Source organism: Leuresthes tenuis, unplaced genomic scaffold (genome assembly GCF_036924035.1).
Source record: "Leuresthes tenuis unplaced genomic scaffold, fLeuTen1.0.hap1 SCAF_1, whole genome shotgun sequence".
Classification (NCBI taxonomy): Eukaryota; Metazoa; Chordata; class Actinopteri; order Atheriniformes; family Atherinopsidae; genus Leuresthes; species Leuresthes tenuis.
In genome coordinates, this window is record NW_027325355.1 from 5,979,928 (window position 1) to 6,000,658 (window position 20,731).

General features: G+C 41.3%; 3 protein-coding genes and 1 pseudogene across 3 annotated transcripts in view; 2 read left to right on the forward strand and 2 right to left on the reverse strand.

Moving 5' to 3' along the window:
* Positions 1–20,731, forward strand: part of LOC140296301 (uncharacterized) — a 173,703-nt gene that overhangs the window by 101,543 nt on the left and 51,429 nt on the right. The gene's annotated exons all lie outside the window — the stretch shown is intronic.
* The window catches only part of LOC140294689 (uncharacterized), a 40,117-nt gene that overhangs the window by 2,482 nt on the left and 16,904 nt on the right, over positions 1–20,731 (reverse strand). Inside the window, exons 3-4 of the mRNA XM_072379607.1 lie at positions 1,058–2,167; positions 810–943 (exon numbers count right to left, since the gene is read on the reverse strand). Of these exons, the coding sequence (XP_072235708.1) occupies positions 810–943; positions 1,058–2,167 (1,244 nt within the window). The remainder of the gene's footprint in view (positions 1–809; positions 944–1,057; positions 2,168–20,731) is intronic.
* LOC140307655 (tripartite motif-containing protein 16-like) lies at positions 16,054–17,727 on the forward strand. Its single transcript, XM_072386819.1, has one exon. The coding sequence runs from the start codon at positions 16,054–16,056 to the stop codon at positions 17,725–17,727; it is 1,674 nt and encodes a 557-aa protein (XP_072242920.1).
* LOC140300085 (5S ribosomal RNA) lies at positions 20,226–20,344 on the reverse strand (annotated as a pseudogene).

Here is a 20,731-nt window from a genome sequence, read left to right on the forward strand (position 1 = left end):
AGCTTTAGTCATGACAATCAAACAGCTGTCTGGAAAGTACAGGGAACAACTCCAAACCTTTTTCAGACTGCGTTAAAAATGTCTAAGTCTTTGGGAAAGATTAGCACCAAACACACATTTTTTTAAAAATATCTCTGTAGCAAGAACATGAAAAGCATGAAAAATGTTGACATCTGACCTTGTAGAACAATGAAAACAATGAAATACAAACAAGTGTAAAGCTAGACTTTACATCAAACTAAAATTATATATTGCTTCTAAAGATGTATGTTTACAAACATACCCACAGCTGGTGGGTATGTTTGTGAATTTTAACTTTATACAAAACATACATGTTCAGTATAATAGAATAAAACATGTATCTACTTTCAAACAGATTGCATATTCAATTCAATTCAGTTTTATTCATATAGCGCTTAATTAAATCAATGTCACCTCAAGGCACATATTGTTCTGTCTATTAACTCACAACTGATGCCATATTTATCTTGAACGGTGGGAGATCTGTCCACAGTTAAAACAATCCCAAAAAATTATAAAGCACTTCCAATGATTCTACAAACATGTGCTACCCACAAAACATTCAGAACAAAAGTCCTGACAAGAGAAGGTGGTAATCCACAAAGAAGACTTTTCATGTGAACAAGGGAAATTCTTCTGATTGGTAGTTCCTGTTGCTGCTCCCAGGTGAATGTTTTCTTATCTGCCGTAAAATATATTGTTGATTTAAACCAATAATTTATCCGCAATGTGAGTACGTTGGTGTGTCTTTACACTAGATAATTGAGCAAAACCTGCTCCACACTGACCACAGCTATAAGGTTTCTCTCCTGTGTGAATACGTTGGTGTCTCTTAAGATTGGAAGATGTAGTGAAAGCTGCTCCACACTGACTACAGCTGTATGGTTTCTCTCCTGTGTGAGTACGTTGGTGTCTCTTTAGACTAGATAATTGAGCGAAAGCTGCTCCACACTGATCACAACTGTATGGTTTCTCTCCTGTGTGAACACGTTGGTGTTGCTTAAAACTGGAAGATGTATTGAAACCTGCTCCACACTGACCACAGCCGTATGCTTTCTCTCCTGTGTGAATACGTTGATGTGTCTTTAGACTAGATGATTGAGTGAAAGCTGCTCCACACTGACAACAGCTGTATGGTTTCTCTCCTGTGTGAATATGTTGGTGTTTCTTTAGACTAGACAATTGAGCGAAAGCTGTCCCACACTGACCACAGCAGTATGTTTTCTCTCCTGTGTGAACACGTTGGTGTTGCTTAAGACTGGAAGATGTAGTGAAAGCTGCTCCACACTGACCACAGCTGTATGGTTTCTCTCCTGTGTGAATACGTTGATGTATCTTTAGAGTAGATGATTGAGTGAAAGCTGCTCCACACTGATCACAGCTGTATGTTTTCTCTCCTGTGTGAATACGTTGGTGTTTCTTCAAATCGGAAGATGTAGTGAAAGCTGCTCCACACTGAATACAGCTGTATGGTTTCTCTCCTGTGTGAATATGTTGGTGTTTCTTTAGACTAGATGATTGAGTGAAAGCTGCTCCACACTGATCACAGCTGTATGGTTTCTCTCCTGTGTGAATATGTTGGTGTTTCTTTAGACTAGATGATTGAGTGAAAGCTGCCCCACACTGACCACAGCTATATGTTTTCTCTCCTGTGTGAATACGTTGATGTGTCTTTAAACTAGATGATTGAGTGAAAGCTGCTCCACACTGACCACAGCTGTATGGTTTATCTCCTGTGTGAACAGGTTGGTGTTGCTTAAGATTGGAAGATGTAGTGAAAGCTGCTCCACACTGACCACAGCTGTATGGTTTCTCTCCTGTGTGAATACGTTGGTGTTTCTTAAGATCGGAAGATGTCGTGAAAGCTGTTCCACACTGAACACAGCTGTATGCTTTCTCTCCTGTGTGAATACGTTGATGTGTCTTTAGACTAGATGATCGAGTGAAAGCTGCTCCACACTGACCACAGCTATATGGTTTCTCTCCAGTGTGAATACGTTGATGTGTCTTTAGACTAGATGATTGAGTGAAAGCTGCCCCACACTGACCACAGCTATATGGTTTCTTTCCAGTGTGAAGCCTCTGATGATACCTCAGATGTGATGATCTTTTGAAAACTTTCCCACAGTGCTTACAGGAGTGACATCTGGATCCCTCGTGGGCTATATGTTTCTGCAATGACAGAGAAGAATAAAGACTTAGATCCTTTTGAAGTTCACACAAAAGATTTCTCTAAGCTAACCAACATATTCTAACTGGATGTGTATAGACCGAGCTACAGGTCTCAATATCTCAGATCAAACATGAATGCTGAGAGTGTGTTTATAAGTGCCCTCAGCTGTCAGCATTGTGCTCTGATGTGTTCTGCACACGTTCAGGTTTTTAAACAGTAAACTCTTGCTTTTTGCTCTTTCACTAATTATTTTTTGTCATGATGAAATTCTGAAAAGGAACTTGTGCTACAATATTTCTAAATGATAGAAGGAAGCACAGTCTTGTCCAAGTTGTTCAATTAAACACCATGTAGAGGTTGGACTGAAAAAGGTTGATGACCAGTGGTTTAAATGAATAAAAGTAACAGTGGTGGTAATACATGACATTCTTGACACTAACCATTTGTTCCAACTTACAACCCAGAGGTCTGCAGCCACTGAGCTCAACAATTATCAGGGAAACACAGTTTTAGGTTAACCTTAGTTTCTCTCTAAAACAACTCTTTACCCTGAGGTAGAGAGATCTACAAACCTGTCATCTAACCATTAAAGACCCAGAAGTATTACCACCACCAGGTTTAATTCATGTAATCCAGAGACTTTAAACACAAATAATGAATATTAGCTCCTGAACCTCTCAAATCTGAAGACTGACAGAAAATGTCCCACCACAACAATCTAGCCACTGAGTTTCTTCCAGCAGATCAATCAGCCTGCAGCATATTTTCAGTCTAAGCACATCTGTATCAGAGAGAGGAGATTAAACCAAGAAACACTATTTCCACACTTGAAGTAAAAGCAGAACAAGCGGACGATACAAGGAGCCTTGACACTTGTCCTCGTGTCTTTAATGTCCTCCACACTGACCTGTAGCCCGGTGGAACCAGACGATGAGCTGGCTCTGTTCTTAGTGGAGGTGTTTGGATCCTGGTTCTGCCGCTCCATTCTGGTCCTGGTCCTCCAACTGATGGACTCTGTCTGAAACTGTCAGTACATACAATAAGATCCATGCATGCAGCATGTTAAAGCACACCCACTTTTTCTTTTTTACTTCCTCTCCTGAAAACCTTTCTGGACAGTTTTTAACCATCTAAGTCACATTTCATTAAACTTACTACCGTGGTTTTTATTTAAAGCCCTGAGAAATTTTAAATGGTTCTTTAAAGACCCACTAAGGTCACAGTTCAAAATATTTGGAGCTTTTTGATCAAATTAAAAAAAAAAAAAATAATATACTCTGTAGAACGAATCTCACTGTGTGAAATATCTCATCTGAGTCAGTGTAACACGATCAACTTAAATCATTTTACTACATTAAGACAAGGATACTGTTTGAGGAAAGGGTCCCAATATCATCCCAAAGCCTGAAGTTCCGATTTTCTCTGTTTCTAAATTTGTTCTCATTTCCAGAAGCTGTCATGGATCCAGAAAAGTAACAGAGTAATCTGAGATTTGTCACAGGTTAAACTCTGAAGCCCACGGTTCAGCACTCAGGGAGCTTCAGTCTGGACTGAGGCTTGAAACTGAGAAGATGTGATGGTTCAGTGGGGGAATGATCTAGTTCTGTGTGGCGAACAACACGTTAGCAGGAGCTGTCTGACTGATCTGAGACAGTCTGAAGAACAACAAGAAGTGGACCATTCTGAGGCTGTCATTTAAATATAAAGGAGTGTTTTTCTGGCATCAGAAGTGCTCGTCCAGTGATTCATTCAAGAAAGCTGCTTTAGTGAAACCTAAACTTTGAGATTAAAGAAACTCTCAGACCCTTAAAACAACCAGGTTATTTGGTTTTTCAGCACAAATAACCTACGGTCTCCTTTATTTGATTCTGAAATGATCTTAGCTGGTAAACTTATGTGTCCAGTTAAAGAGTAAAAAGTGATCTTGTGTTGTGGTCAGATCAGAGTATCAGCTCCTAAAAGTTTCACAGATCCTTAATAAAGATCATTTTAGCTCCATTTTAACTCCAGATGTGGGCAGGTGGACTTTATGAGTAAAGACATGTACAACCTTTTTATCATGCGGTCAGTCCTTTTTGATACGTGGATAAAAGAAAATATTGGATATGTAAAGGAAACAGTCAGACTGTCTTTTAATGGGCTTCTGAGTGTAAATCTGAGAAATCAGACACTGATACTGAACTGTATATTTCTACTGCTCCTGTGATACTTTCCTGGATCACTGACAAATCTATATTATAATGCTATGACTCCTCTTCAAACAACTAACTCTTAATGTAATTGAAGTAATTGTAATTCAATTTATATTGACCACAATTCAATCCCATTTTAAGATATAATCATGAAATATGGCATAGTGTGTACATCTATAGTTGTGTTTCTGGTTTCTGCTTTGGGTACAACGGTTAGCAGAGCATTAGCATTAGCATTAGCAGGACATGCTAACTGTGAATAGCAGCCAGGTCATTTGAACTTTTTTACTCTTTAGTACATGTTCTGACTGCCCGTGTCCAGCTGCAGGAATCAAACCAATGACACAAAGCACTTTGAAGACATTTCTGCAAATGTTTGACCGCTACATGTATTCTTTTCTGGACTCACCTGCATGCAGCTTCCTGTAGTGATGTTCCGAAATGTGCTGAGGCTTCGAAGCGTGTTTGGAGTAATGGAGGAGACGGTTTACTTAATTTAGGGGAGGAGCCGAAAATGATGACGTCCACAACCTCCCTACCCGTCCCAACCACGTGACTGTTTCCGTAAACGCTTCAGATTTTGTCAGATTTATATGCCAAGCGTAGAAACCCCTCAGTCTCCATTTTTTTATGGAGAGTTGCAGTCAGTTCACTTTTTGAGTTTTGATAGTTTGGATACTCGAGTTTGGATAGCGTTAATGTAATTTGGAGATAGTTTGGGGAATTAAGTGAGAGAGAGATAGTTTTGAGATTAGGGAGAATGAGGAGAGAAGGATAGGTAAGAGGATGGAGCCAGCTAGGAAGAGGAAGATTTCCCCCGTGTTTGATTTGATATGTCCTATTAAGGTAAAGCTTAATCTAACATATTTCAGATGCATTAGGTTTGCTGATCAAGAACTGTATTTTCACTGTTTCTTAATGTATTCATAGGTGAGGTGTTTACTGTGTTCCAAGGAGTTGGGGTACAATAACAACACCTCCTGCATGCTAAGGCATTAACTTTCTTTGAGTAAAGTGACAGAAAAACACACACAACCTGCCATATCATATGATGCTACCTTTCTGGGAGAATTTACACACAGAATACGTTAAAAACTATTTCATCATACACATATGTGATAAGGGGATGAGAAATGGGTGGCGGTGAGCTCTCAGTGCCTGTGAGAGAGAGAGAGAGAGAAGGGGGGGGGGGTGATTGGAGACAATAAAGCAGCAGGGGGTCTCTCAAACCTGGTGTAGAAGGTGTTGAGATCGTCAGCTAGTCTGGGGGAGGGGGTGACCACAGGGCTTCTACCAACCAGGGTCGTTGGTGCCTGAATCACTCTCCAGTCTGGCTCTATAGTCCTCTTTCTTCTTGAGGCCCTGTCTGGCCAGCCTGAATGTGTCCATGTCACCCTCTCTGTACGCCTGCTCTTTCCGGCGCCTGAGCTCTCTGAGCTGCTTGGAGAACCAGGGCTTTTGGTTATTGTACCTTGTGATGGTTTTGGTTGGGAGGCAGACCTGCTCACAGAAGCTGATGCAGGAACATACAGTGTCAGAAAAGCTGCCGTTGTCATCCTCAGGGCCCCTCAGTGACTCCCAGTCAGTAGACTCCATGCAGTCCTGAAGCCTGTCCCTTGCCTCTGGAGTCAACCTCCTTACTGTAGTCCTGGATGGTTTGGCCCTTCTCAGTTGCTGCCTGTATGTGGGGACCATCTGTATGATGCAGTGGTCGGAGTGTCCAAGGGCAGCGGGGGGGATGGAGCGGTATGAGGGTTTTATGGTGGAGTAGAAGTGGTCCAGTGTGTTGCTGTCCTGCATGGTGCATGTCACCAGCTGTTTGGAGCTCGTCAGTTCCTGGGAGAGGTTACACGAGTTGAAATCTCTCATCACAACAACTACCGAGTTTGGCCGAGAGGTGGAGAAAGGAGCTGCTGAATCGTTGTTGAATGTGTTCACAGATGTACTTAGTTCACTTTTCTGATCATCACGTTAAGACCAGATGTGAACAGCTCCAGGGCACCGTTGGAACCACTGTGTGTCATTCATTACTGTAAAAACTGTGCACCATCCTTTCCACTTTTTTTTATTCCAAGATCTTCTCCACTTCAGCTTTTGGCTAAATCTAAACACAGCTCACATGTCTTTGGACATTAATAACATAGATCACAGTGACATATGCAACACTTCAGATAAGCAGCTGCCCCAGTATAATTACAGATGGTTAAAATCATTGTTATTTTATAATATTCTTTCATGAACTGTGAGAAGCATTACACAGAGGGTTCATCTCCAATGCAGGAGTTTTGGTCTGTCTGCAGCCTTTTTATTTTAATGTCAATGACCAGTTCAGCAGGTGTGTCCCTCAGAGGAGCTGGAGGCAGCTGTTCAGGGCTACTTTTTTAGAAGAAGGTTTACTGATTGGAAAGGGGGCTCCTCACTGTGACACTTTGTGGGTAAGAGCCTGAATAAGGGCAACTTCTTCTTCTTGAAGACGTTTCATCTCTCATCTGAAAGGATTATTCCGTTTTAAACTAGTTGGTGGGAGTATGGACTTCTAAGCATCAGAGTGGTCTTTTACACCAACACGTTGTGCTACATTCAGTTCTTCACTGGCGAGGTTTCAATCTGAAGTTCCCTTAGATCAAATATGTCCACAACCACACAGATGCAAACAAAAAAAGTATTCAGACATAAATATTAACCATGGTAATGAGGTGTAGACTTATTTATTGACCTCCTTGCTTTGTTCACAGAAAGTTTCAAGAGTTTTTTCTCTCTCATGATCTAACTTTTCTCCGTCTGTGATATTGGCTTTTTTAGCGTGAGGTAAAAAGGATCCACAGGAGTCTGGAGGATGGACACAAATACAGGGAAATGAAAGGTATGCCTGACTGCACTGGGATGTTGTTTCCTCACCTGTGAGTCACTTTGGATCAAAGCATCTGCTAAATGACTAAATGGAAATGACATGAATGTCCATGATGACTGTACAGAAACATTCCAACAGAACTGTGTATATGAGCTATCTTTGTAGAAACTGGAAGATATCTGTAACTGGAATTATGACTTGTCCTAATTCACTTACAGATATCCGTAGTTCACATAGCGGATATCTGCAACTGAATTGTAGATATCTGTAATGACAAACCCCATACACATGAATGGCAAAAGTGACGTTTGTCCTAAAAATAAATGTAGTTTTGGATATGCCTGGGACGATAACAAGTTTTGCTTGACGATATATTGTCCCACAAATTATTGCAGAATAAACGATATTATTGTCAACATATACTGTATATCATAATAATGCACACAGTTTAAATTAAAATAAACTTTTATTTCTGTGTTTTACACCATTGTAATTTTTAAGAACGTTTAAATATCCTCAATAAAACAAGAAATAAAATGGACTCTCAGTCTCCCTTAGCACATATTCAGTCTGCCTGTTAAACATTAAAATGGCTTGCCATACAGATCCACGGTCAGCACCTTGAACATCAGCAGTGAAAGAAGAAGATCAGATGAATCTGGAGACTGCAGGAAGATCTGCTGACAGTCTGCAGACTAATGTGAGAGAATAATATTTGTGTGTTTGTTATCCAGAAGAATTCAGACTGATGATGTCATTGTGAGCAGAGCACTGCTGGAAAGTGATATAACAGAGTGACCTAAATTAGGTGCCACGATTTGTGTGTGTGGTCATTCACAGTGTTAGCCTGATTCTTTCATTAGAAGCCCAAGAACAAGCTGGAGAAATCTTAAATTGTTAGTGATCACAGGTAAAGTATAGCAGCGCTGGACTCAGAGTGACAGAGCGCTCGCAGGAAATCCTGAGCCGCGATATCCAGAAATATTTCATATTTATCTTCTTCACATTTATCTCACAGAGGTTTGATTTACACGCGACCAAGTAAAATTGGCCAGTTATTGGTGACATGAGCAGGCCAACCACCATCTTTGTCATGTTCTTTGGATGATATAAACAACGTGTGTGTGTGTGAGTGTATTTTTAGGCATTTACCTAATGTACCAGACCTATCTGACACGATAGAGAAGCTTTGTCTGACCCAGTTATTTAGTTCCGTTATGCACTCTTAAAGTCTTGGCCTTTTCAAGGACATACATTACGTAGTATGAGCAGAGTGGAAAAGTACAAAATGGGAACATGGCTTATTTAGAAAAATACATAATATGAATACATAATGTCTAAGAATAAAGCCAGTTATAACATCATTGATCCACTGACTGACGAAATCTGATTATACTTTGATTCAGGAGGCACAGTAAGATGTGCAGTGGAGTCATTACACAAGTTTGGGAGTTTAAAAAAGAAGGAGAGGCAATCCCACTTTCAAAATAATAAAACCCCTCTGAAAATGTGAAAGGTTGGGAAAGCCAGCAATTTGGTCCACTTCAAACTTTCTGTCATGACAGCTTTCTGATACCATTTCTATTTATAATTCCTTTTTCTACTTGAAATGAGTAACATATCCCATTTTTAGATTGAGAATGCTTTGTCATTGGAGAGCCTGCAGGACCTTATCGTACACAGCAGCACCATGCTGCAGACTGCAGGGTGTTTTAAACGTGTTGGGTGTCACGGTTTATTCTCTGTTCCATGTCTTGTCTCGTCACTTCCTGTTTTATTTTGAAATTAACCTTGTCCTCTCGTTTCAGGTAACTTGCCTATCCTCCCGTGTCATGCGTCTCATTGTCTTCCCTGATTCCCAAGTGTTTCCACCTGTTCCCCCTGGTCCCTCATGTGTTCAAATAGTCTGCGTTTACCTTGTCTCGTCGCCAGTATGTTGTCTCTTTTGAGCGTCACGACCAGCCACCTTGTCTTGTCTCGTCTCCACAGATTCCACGGGCCTGCAGCGAGCGACTCTCCTGCAGTGCATCTTGTTTGGTAATTTATTTCACAGCCTTAGCCTTAGTTTATTTATTGTTGAACAGTAAGTTTCAGAGCCTTTGTTTTTCCTCCATTTTTACGGAGTGATTTTTTGTTGTAACCATTCATAGTCGCCTCCGTTAAAGTAGAGCCTTAAGTTAAAGTTACATTTTCATAGAACCTCTGTTTTGTAAAGAGTGTGCCTTTGTTTTATTCCGCCTCACGTTGAGAGCGCGTCTTTGCTTTGTTAAGAGTTCATAGCTTTTGGTTTTCCTCCCATTTTGGAGAGACTTTATGTTTTGAACTTTCATAGCTGCGCTCCTCCTCCCTCGTAGTTACAGAGGAGAGCGCTTAGGCGTTTTATAGCCTGTTTCGTTCGCACTGCCCGGAGAGCGCCCTGCAGTGCCGCTACCTTGTCTTGTGTTTATTAAATAAAACCCTCTTGAAACCACGACCCTGCATCTCCGTCCTGAATCCCTCTCTGGTACGTGACATTGGGTCGATGTCAAAGCACAGACATTGGGTCCCTCTGTGGTATTTAATTGATAGGAACCCCACAGCAGTTGAAAGTAGTGTATTGTATTGCTTTTGCCTCGAACGAGTTAAGGGTAAAACATGTGACTGCCTGTTACTTAACTCTGCTCTAAAACACCTAATATCCAGAGAGATCCAACAGTACACAAGTTTACACATCTGCCACATATCCAAAATGTTTCCGGGGATATACGGGAAGATCTAATCTGTAACAGATCCTAGGATACCCTCTATGTATACATCTATAGCAAATCCTAGTATTGGATATTGTTATAATTGCATTTGTTCTTAGACATTATGTATTCATATTCTGTATTTTACTAAATAACATGTGTTCCTAGCTGGTACTTTTACACTCTGCTCATACTGCACAATCGATGACCTTAGATAGTCCAAGACCTTAGGATGACAGCAAGACGAAACAACTGGGTCAGACAAAACATCTCTATTGGAGTAGATAGGTCTGGTACATTAGATACACGCCTAAAACAGCACTAACACACATTATTTATCACATCCAAAGAACACGAGGAGGACAGTACAACCTCTGTGAGATAAAGCTGAATATAAATATGGAATGCTTCTTGATATCGGGGCTCGGCCTGATGGATTTCCTGCAAGAGCTCTGTCACTCCGAGTCCAGCGCTGCAATATACTTTACATGTGACCACTAATAAATACTTTGTCATCCCCGTAGACTGACTCATCACTATCCTGTAAGTGACACAAATACAGGACATTAAACATTATTCCACTTTCCCTCACTGGAAAACATCAGTGTCACATCCACATCCATCTCTACATTTTTAAAAAGATTGTAAAACCACAAACATAACACGACTGAATGGATCCTAAAGTGATCTCTGACAATGATAATCGCAATTTTAAAGTAGATCAAACTTTTAATTAAATACCCTTTGCAAACAACTTAAGTGTACATTTCTTCACATGTGGCTCCATATATACATCCATGGATAAAACTGCAGTGATGCATAAGCAACTATCTACTTCATGAGTTCCAATATTTTTTGCTTTTCACAGAAAGACAAGTTACATGAAGCCGGCATGCTGACGATGTGCTGTTGTTTTTCATTATATGAGATGAGATACTTTACTGTCTTTGTGTGAACACTCATTGTACCCGGTTACGGTGTATTCTGTCCTCAGTCATTGCAATATTGGGTGCTTGAATAGAAAGTAATTGACTACTTGCTTTTGGAAGATATTTCAGCTTTCTTCTGAATGAGCTGTTCAAATGCTAAATCCACACGTGGGGCGTTCAAGGCTTAGAAGCTGTTGTTTTTAACACTCATACAGTAGATATTATAACAGTCATTGTCTCAGTTGTATCACTGACACATAGACCATCCTGTTGGTCGTCTGGAACTACCGACCACATGAATGAGGAATGAAATAGCCTATTCATATGAGAGCTGAAACAATCAGGCACTTAGAACAACTGTTGCATAACATTCAGCTTACCTCTTTTTCATCACTTTCAAGAGCAGCTGAGGTTTCCTTGTTTCCTCTTCCATTCTTTTGTTTAATTTCATACTTTTCCTTACTAAGTGCATTTTATGAGTAAATTATACTTGCAACTATAGGAAAATGAAGGTATTAACATGGTCATTACATTAATACTAAGACTTACACTTCCATTTTAATACTAAAGCTTACACTTGTATCTTAGCATACATTTTACTTCTTTCTGCCACAAAGTACTAATAGTTAGTTTATCTTGATCCAAGTATGGAATAATGTCAAGTCATTCGCTCATGCTTACTTTTAATTTAGCAGAATACTAATCATATAGTACTGGAGTTTAAAAGTTTACAGTAAATAATATGTGTGCCCAATTGCATTACATTTATGTACCTTAAAGACATCCCTTTGCAAAATGTAGTATAGCTGAAGTTTATTTAATTAAGTATGTTATTAGTATAAGTATAGCAAGTATACTATGGACCATGTACTTGTAGTGAACTAGAAAGTATACTGACTCAATACTTCTTCAGACTAAACTTGAACATTCTTAAGTTTACAAAAGTGTACCCAAAGTATGAACCCCCCCAAAAAAAGTCTAACATACTACTATCTGCCTCCCATTGTTGTGTAAAGAAGCCTAATTTTTGAGCTGTGTCCCTGCCAGCACCCCACCCCCACACAAAGGAAATTCTGCAGGCCAGCAACTCTGATGTGCTCCTCTGTAAGAATCACTGGCCATAAAAGGCACATTTGCTATTTTTCCACAATAACATTTGTAACAAAATCTGTGCTGGCATTTGACAAAGGCATAAGACAAATTGTGTTATCTGAGAAATGGCCTCTTTCAAGTTGACTATGTGGGTTTGATTATAGTTGATGTGCCCTTTTGTAAGACTCAATGGGCTTTATACAATTTAGATTCGATGAAGGAAGGGAGAGGAAGGGAGTGTCGTAAAAGGTGTGAATGTTGTGGGCGAGAAACAATCATAAATAGGGAATGCCTGGCACACAGACCCAGACTTCACGATGTCACAACCAAGGCAACCAAGAGGGATCAGTGCTCAGGAGGCTTTAGCAATTCTACAGAGCACGTCGGACTGTGAATCTAATGGTGGAGATGTGGACTTTGCATTTCAGAATGAAAATGTTGTCACAGATTCGTCAAGTGATGAGGATGCGACTTCTCTTGCACCAATAAATCCTCCAAAGAGGGGAGGATTTATTGGTGCAAGAGACGGTTGGTCAATTATGTGATTGAGCAGGACAGTCCAGACACAGAGGCCATGTCAGATGAGGAGGAAGACACGTGGCATGTAAATCCCCCTTGTAATAAAAAACAAAAAAGTTGCAGATGTGGGCATAACACCTGGATCCACAGAAAAGGCGAAATATGGCACTATGTGGTTCCACCGCAAAGTTGGAGACTTTTCTGCTCATGAAACTTCACAGATGGCATTTGATGGATCTGGAGGGCCAACAGAGTTTTCAACAAACAAAATCACAAGTCGCCTTCAAAGCTTCCTGTGTTTGTTGGATATCAGCATGCTGTTGACCATCAGAGACTGCACAATCCAGGAGGGCCGTAGAACAAAACCCAGCTGGCAGATGAGTGTCTTCGAGCTGATGGCGTTCCTCGCAATCCTTTTTCACAGGGCTGCCAAGGGCTACATTGGTGCCATGCGACTCATGTGGTCCAGTAGATTCAGAAACCCAGATGTCAAAGCCATAATGCCCCGTAACCGCTTTCTTGAAATAAAGCGGTACCTTCGCTTCGACAACAAGGAGACCCGCAAGGAGCGCATACAAACGGACAAATTTGTAGCAATTTCAGACATCTGGCAGCGGTTTGTTCAGAAATGTGTGTCGTCCTACGGTCCAGGGCAGCATGTTACCGTGGATGAGCAGTTATTTCCTTCAAAGGTTCGTTGTCCCTTTCTGCAGTACACTGCATCAAAGCCTGACAAGTTTGGATTCAAGTTTTGGATTGTAATAGATCTGGACACAAAATACATGTGTAATGCCATCCCTTACTTAGGGAAAGATCCCACTCGTCCGACGGGAGAGAGGCTGTCAGAGAATGTTGTTTTGAAATTGATGGAACCATTTATGGACCAGGGAAGGACTGTAACTATGGACAATTTCTTTACCTCTCTGTCTTTGGCTAACAGGCTTCTTCAACGAAAAACAACTCTGCTTGGCACCATCAACAAAAATCGTTGGGAGTTACCAGCAACTGCAAAGGAAATCTTGGGGCGCCAGTTGTACTCCACACAGGTGTTCACATCTGGAAGTGCTTTGCTGACGGTGTTTGCAACAAAAAAATCTGTTTGTCTTTTGAGCACCATGCATCAGAAAGTGGAAATTGTGGACACCCAAAAACAAAAAACAAACACTTTTGTTGATTACACCCATTTCAAAGGCGTTGATATCATGGGCCAGAAATCACGCAACCACTCGGTGCGTGCAGGAACACAGAGATGGCCCATGGCTGTGTTTTACAATCTGCTTGACATGGCTGTCACAAATGCACAGGTCTTGTACACAGCATGTACAGGATCCAAAGAAAGTCGCCAACTGTTCATGCTGGAGCTTGCAGAGGAACTTCAAAACAGGCTTTTGCAGGAAAAGGCACAAGGGGAAGAACACAAACAGCAGCTTCGCGAGATGGGAGTTTCTCAGAAGAAAAAGACACAGTGCCAGGTGCGCATACTCTGCAATAATAACAGAAGCACTGAACTTAGTGTACGCTGCCGCAGATACACCTGTGGCAAATGTAGGAAAGACTCACCATGGGAATGTGGAAACTGCTAGATGGGACAACTGTATGCTACATTTCTGTGCTTTGTATAGCCTTCATATGTAGTGAGCCTACTTTTCTTAGTGTGAAATAAACATTTATTCTTCCTGAAGTTATATCGTCTGTTTGTAGTTTTTCCAAGCTGAAATTGTGTTTTTGGGGCACTAATTCCAGTCCTCTGTCCTCTCACATTGTGAGCTTGGCAGAGTAAATTGTCATTGAAATTGAGGTTTACCTACAACCAAATTACCGTTCATGAATGATTTAGTATGTCCCTTCCTAAAATAACAGACCATTATTAAAACAAGTGTTATGACAAATAGTCTGACAAAATAAGGTGAATGTGAACATCTGTTAGTTGGCTAAATAAAATATAAATATGAAAAAGGGTCTGTCTTTGTACAGTCTGTGTACAACAGACATAACTCAACATACCGTATGTTGGGCTGATCAGAGTTCATTCAAACAGCAGTTTGGCCTTTGTCATTACAGGCAGCAACCTCAGTGGGAGGTGGAGTGGCTAATCACAATACAATGGAGACAGTTAGCACCTTGAGAGGAATACACAATTTTTGCAGAGGGGAGGGGATCTTCGTACACGGCGAAGAAGCTCGTCAAATCGGCCCGTTGATATTCGAAAGTATCAAAAGTGCACTTGTTCAGGTCCCTCAGTGTGTGAACCAGTGTTGTAAATTCACTCGTTCCCAGCCTTGACCAGTTTAGTGGTCGTACAGACCACCTCCGCAAACGTCTTTTCTGTCGCCTGCGCTTCAACATTTGCAATATAAGCATTTGTTATTCAGTATTGATGAGCTCCAAGTCCAAATACAGCCGCTCCACCTCTATTGCCGTAGTTTACTGTTGTTAACTGTGACCGGAAGAAAAAGCAAGGATTCGGCTATAACCCCTGAAACCACACAAACACAGCCACACACCCCTAGCAGCATGTTGAATTGCAGAGAAACACGGTCCCTCAATGCAGAACTTTGAATGCTCAATGACGGCGTCACACCCAATGCTGTCGACGTGATGCGGAAACATAAAGTACATGAAATGTTATCTGAGCAACACAGAAATCTCTGATCACACTAATCTGCTCAGCTGGGTTTTCTCACTTCTGAACAGATGTTTGCTGTGAAGCGTTTTGTTGTTTCTTGCCAACTGAAAAAGGCTGGAAAAGAAGTCATTCTGCTGTTTTATGCTGTTTGTGTTTTCAGTGTGGAAAAGAGTGGATAAAACACCACAGGAACTCCATCTTAAGATGCAGCTTATTTTCTACACAGAGACAAAGAGACAAAGAGGGTTTCTATCAGGCTCAGCCTGAAGACACCAGTCAGCATACAGAGCTCGATAGATAGATTATGATCAAACATGTCTGATGCAGTCTTAAGAAACCTTTAATCGGTAATATCTACATGTGAGTTAAGAGCTAATATTGGACTCTTCTCTGGACTCTGGTCCAGCCAGCCAGGAGTACAGAAAGTTTGCAGGTTAGGGGTTAGCTTTAGTTTTCAGGCAGCTGAACTCTGCAGGTTTTTACCTCTTCTGAAGTCCAACAGCCGTATGAGAGCTCATGTTTCATGTCACGCACTTGAATGCATCAGTCTGAAGATTCAGGTGAGCATTTCAGCAGAAGATCATGATTTATGAATTTCAAGCTGCTGCAGAGCAGGGCTGATTATATAAATATAAATGAAAAGCATGAAAATACTATGAAACATAGCAACATTTACATTTCTTGTCAACAACCCCTTGAACAGTCCTGCCTGGATTGAGGTGAAACCAGCACTGTTCCCTTGTTCCCTCCCCAAACTGATCTGAAGCTGGGAGGATGTGTGAAACCATTGTGTGATAGTAGAGGAGCTCTTAAGTGAAGATCAGCTGATCAGCTGCAACAAAAGGAGGTGGAATTAGTTTTGTATCACAGCACAGACGGTGTTTCTGCTCTGAGAGTCACACACTGCTCTGCCAAATGGAGGAAATGGCTCAGAAAAGGGTTAAACTGGACCTGGAAACCTTCTTTTGTTCGATCTGTCAGGATCTACTGAAGGATCCGGTGACTATTCCCTGTGGACACAGCTACTGCATGAACTGTATTAAAGGCTACTGGAATGGAAAGAATAAGAAGGGAATTCCCAGATGCCCTCAATGCAGGAAAACTTTCACACCGAGGCCTGTCCTGGAGAAAAGCACCATGTTAGCTGATTTAGTGGAGCAGCTGAAGAAGACTGGACTCCAAGCTGCTCCTGCTGATCTCTGCCATGCTGGACCTGAAGATGTGGCCTGTGATTTCTGCTCTGGAAGAAAACTGAAAGCCATCAAGTCCTGTTTATTCTGTCTGGCCTCTTACTGTGAGAAACACCTTCAGCCTCATTATGATGTGACTCCATTCAAGAAACACAAGCTGGTGGAGCCCTCCAAGAGCCTCCAGGAGAACATCTGCTGTCGTCATGATGAGGTGATGAAGATGTTCTGCCGTACTGATCAGAAGTCTATCTGTTATCTCTGCCCTGTGGATGATCATAAAGGCCACGACACAGTGTCAGCTGCAGCAGAAAGGACTGAGAGGCAGAGAGAGCTGGAGGGGAGTCGACAACAAATCCAGCAGAGAATCCAGGACAGAGAGAAAGATGTGAAGCTGCTTCAACAGGAGGTGGAGGCCATCAATCAGTCTGCTGATAAAACAGTGGAGGACAGTGAGAACATCTTCACCGAGCTGATCCGTCTCATCCACAAAAGAAGCTCTGATGTGAAGCAGCAGCTCAGATCCCAGCAGCAAACTGAAGTGAGTCGAGTCAAAGAGCTTCAGGAGAAGCTGGAGCAGGAGATCACTGAGCTGAAGAGGAAAGATGCTGAGCTGAAGCAGCTCTCACACACAGAGGATCACAACCAGTTTCTACACAATTACCCCTCAGTGTCAGCACTCAGTGAGTCCACACACTCTTCCAGCATCAATACCCGTCCTCTGAGGTACTTTGAGGATGTGACAGCAGCTGCGTCAGAGCTCCGAGAGAAACTACAGGACATTCTGAGAGAGAAATGGACAAACAGCTCACTGACAGTCACTGAAGTGGATGTTTTACTGCCAGAACCAGAACCAGAGCCAAAGAGCAGAGCTGCCTTCTTAAAATATTCATGGGACATCACACTGGATCCAAACACAGCAAACACATATCTGTTAGTGTCAGAGGGGAACAGAAAAGTGACAGTAATGAGACAACCTCAGTCTTATTCTGCTCATCCAGACAGATTCACGGAATGGTGTCAGGTCCTGAGCAGAGAGAGTCTGACTGGACGCTGTTACTGGGAGGTGGAGAGGAGAGGGGGAGGAGCTGATGTAGCAGTCGCATACAAGAACATCAGCAGAACAGGGAATGAATGTGGATTTGGACGTAATGACAAATCTTGGGCATTAAAATGTTCCCAAAACAGTTTTGAATTTTGCTCCAACAAGATGAAAGCCTCCATCTCAGGTCCTCAGTCCTCCAGAGTAGGAGTGTACCTGGATCACAGAGCAGGTATTCTGTCCTTCTACAGCGTCTCTGAAGCCATGACTCTCCTCCACAGAGTCCAGACCACATTCACTCAGCCGCTCTATGCTGGAGTTAGGATTGGATGGACTGGAGCCACAGCTGAGCTGTGTGAAGTGAAATAAAGGTATTCAGTCAGTTTGTTGCTGAGACTTCATTGCTGTGATGTCTCTGCGCTGCTGTTCTGTTGTTTATTTGCTGCTTTTTCCTGTTTGTGCAGCCATGGAGGATATCGCTGCTAATGCTGAGTTTTATTCACAGAAAGATTTCTCCACATGAAAATCTAAACTTCTCTGAGCTCTGAATGTTAGTTGAATCCTTGTGTTGATGTGTTTGTATGTTGTTGTTTCTCTTCCACTTCATGGAGCCAAACAGAGAAATCAGCAGACCTTCCTTTATCACAGATTCTTTTCACATCTCATCACTTTGTAAATGTGAAAATAATTCTGCAGTTAAACTTACTTTGATCTGTTTCAGAGATCAAATGTTGCTGCTGCTTTGAAAACTCTCAGTAATGATCTACTTGGTAACCCAGAAACTAAATGTTCTGATTCTGGATGTTTTTCTGGAAATAATAAATTGTGGATTCATCCTGATCATGAATTGTGTTTCTGTGAAAATGGGAGTGAGGCTGTCACACCACCAGCATCCCTCATGGTGGCAACACACGGCTGCAACAAGTAACTGCTTTGTTTCAGAGATATTTGTTGAAACCCATCTGTGGCTGGAAGAGTTGCTTTGGTTCAGGATCATATTCTGGGTTTCACCTGTTTGCTCACAAACGCTTCAAACTTGTTTCTGAACGTGTTCTGAGATGTTGGAAGAAACTCAGAAAACAAAAAGAACAACATGAAACCTCAAAGTGATTCAAATCAAAGCTAAATGTAACAATATTATATGAGGTCAGTCATCACAGGAGATATCATTTGTTCTCAGAGACAAGAAGTGGACGAAGAATTCTTGGACAAAAGTCACAGAATCAGAACCACAGAGATTTTGTTTCAGGTAAAAACTGTAGATTTACTTTTTATTTTTACTCAAATTACAAAAACATTCATATGAAAACATACCTGAATGTAAAAAATAGAATAAATGAGGCAGAATGGCACACTTTGGAATAACGTGTTATGGAATGATTAAAGGTGATGTGTGTGATCTTACATCATATTCTATGATCTGATTCTGTTCTTTCTGATGTTTTTTAGTATTAGTCTGAATGTGCTGAAGTTATCAGATGAATGTAGTGGACTAAAAGGTACAACAGAGTCTCTGAAGGAGGTGGAGCACAAATAGAAAGTAGCACAAGCTAAAAATACTGAAAACATTGTAATTATGTTCAGTATATTTAGTCACTTTCTGCTTCTGTCAGTGATGGACTTTTCAAAGAAATCTGACTCAGCTTTGATCATTAATGAGAATATGATGAAGAAAGGATGATTTCATCCAAATGAATGAAAAGGTTTTGTGGTGGGGCTGAGAACTGTTTAACTCTCATTGTCCTGTTCCACGTATTGTTTAAGGATCGTCACAGGTACGAGTTTGGGTGGAGCGGGTCAGAGTAAAGTGGAGTTTCCAGCAGACTCCTCAGTTTCAGTCGGGTTTGGAGACCACAGATGGAGAGGTGACTGTGCTGTTTGGTCTGCCACTTATTGATAAAGTTAAAGTTTACAAAAAAAAGAAACAATAACAGGAAGAAGTTCCCTGAAAGCAGCATCAGTGTTACAGGTTGTGAGTCCTGTGAACAAACTGACACAGTGTGATATTACAGATGTTTAAATCTCTCTTTTCTCATGTCGTCCTGCAGGTTCACAGCTGAAATCTGAAAACTAACACAAGAGGATGCCTTCATCCTGCTCACAGGGATGTGGAGGAGGTTAAAGCTCCTGCTCTGTTCATTCAGACTGAACTCTGCCTGTGTGCGGTCTCTCTTGACTCGCTAACAGTAAACGTGTCGTTAGCCAGTTAGCTAAGCATGTGTGGAACAGGAATGATTTAAGAAAAATAAAACAACTGAAAGGACGGTGATGTTACCATCCATCCCCCATGATTTCAGACATTAACTCAACCCCAAACTTGGACAAACTCCTTCACCACAGTAATGCCTCTACATCCTAATGAGGGACATTAAAAACAAACGTTTCTAACAATTTCTATCTAAACTATAAATAATTGGAGGGATTTTTCAACAGTGACAGTTAAGGAGTGTCATCAGGTGAATGAGATCAGCTCAGGAATGAAAACACAGTTTACACTAAATACAGTCTGTGGTTTACACAAGCCTCAGTGAAAATAAATACAATTATTATTCAGAATATCTTGGTGGTTTACATTGTTGCACATATTTTCAACACAGTCATCATATGCTATGAAAAGCTGAATGTCAGAAATAAACTGAAATGATGGAGAATATTCATAAGAGCAACTGGACTTCTTTTTTGATCTTGAAGATGTTGAATTTTGATGGGACAGCAGCTTCCTCTTTGGTTTTTGTAGAGAAGTACAGTAGAACAACCGGATTAAACCGAGAACTAACCAGGCCCGACCCTGCTTAACTTCACAGGGTGATCAGACATTGCAACAAAAGAAAGGTGGTGAAGATGCAGGTGATAGAGAGAAGAGAAAAAGCTTACAGCACCTGGTATTCCCAAGCAGTCTCCCATCCAAGTACTAACCAGGCCCAACCTTGCTTGGCTTCCGAGATCAGACAAGGTCGGGCATTTTCAAGGTGGTGTGGACGTAAGCAACAATATCTGTGAACAATGTGCATTATATAGGTACTGGAATCATACAGTTCCTCTATGTAACCAGATAATTGCCGAGAAAGGCTAACTTGTAGTGGGCACATCTTCATCCCTGATGTGATTATTACCTGCAGTTGAAACTGAGACTCTCAGATCACTTCGTGTCTGCCAACAAAGCAGCAGCAGCTGAAGATGACCAACTTCCTCATGTGTCACAGGGTGATCAGACGTTGCAACAAAAGACATGCAGGTGGTAGAGAGAAGAGAAAAAGCTTACAGCACCTGGTATTCCCAAGCGGTCTCCCATCCAAGTACTAACCAGGCCCAACCCTGAAAAGAGAAGAGTCAAATATTAGCTCTTAACTCACATGTAGATATTACCGATTAA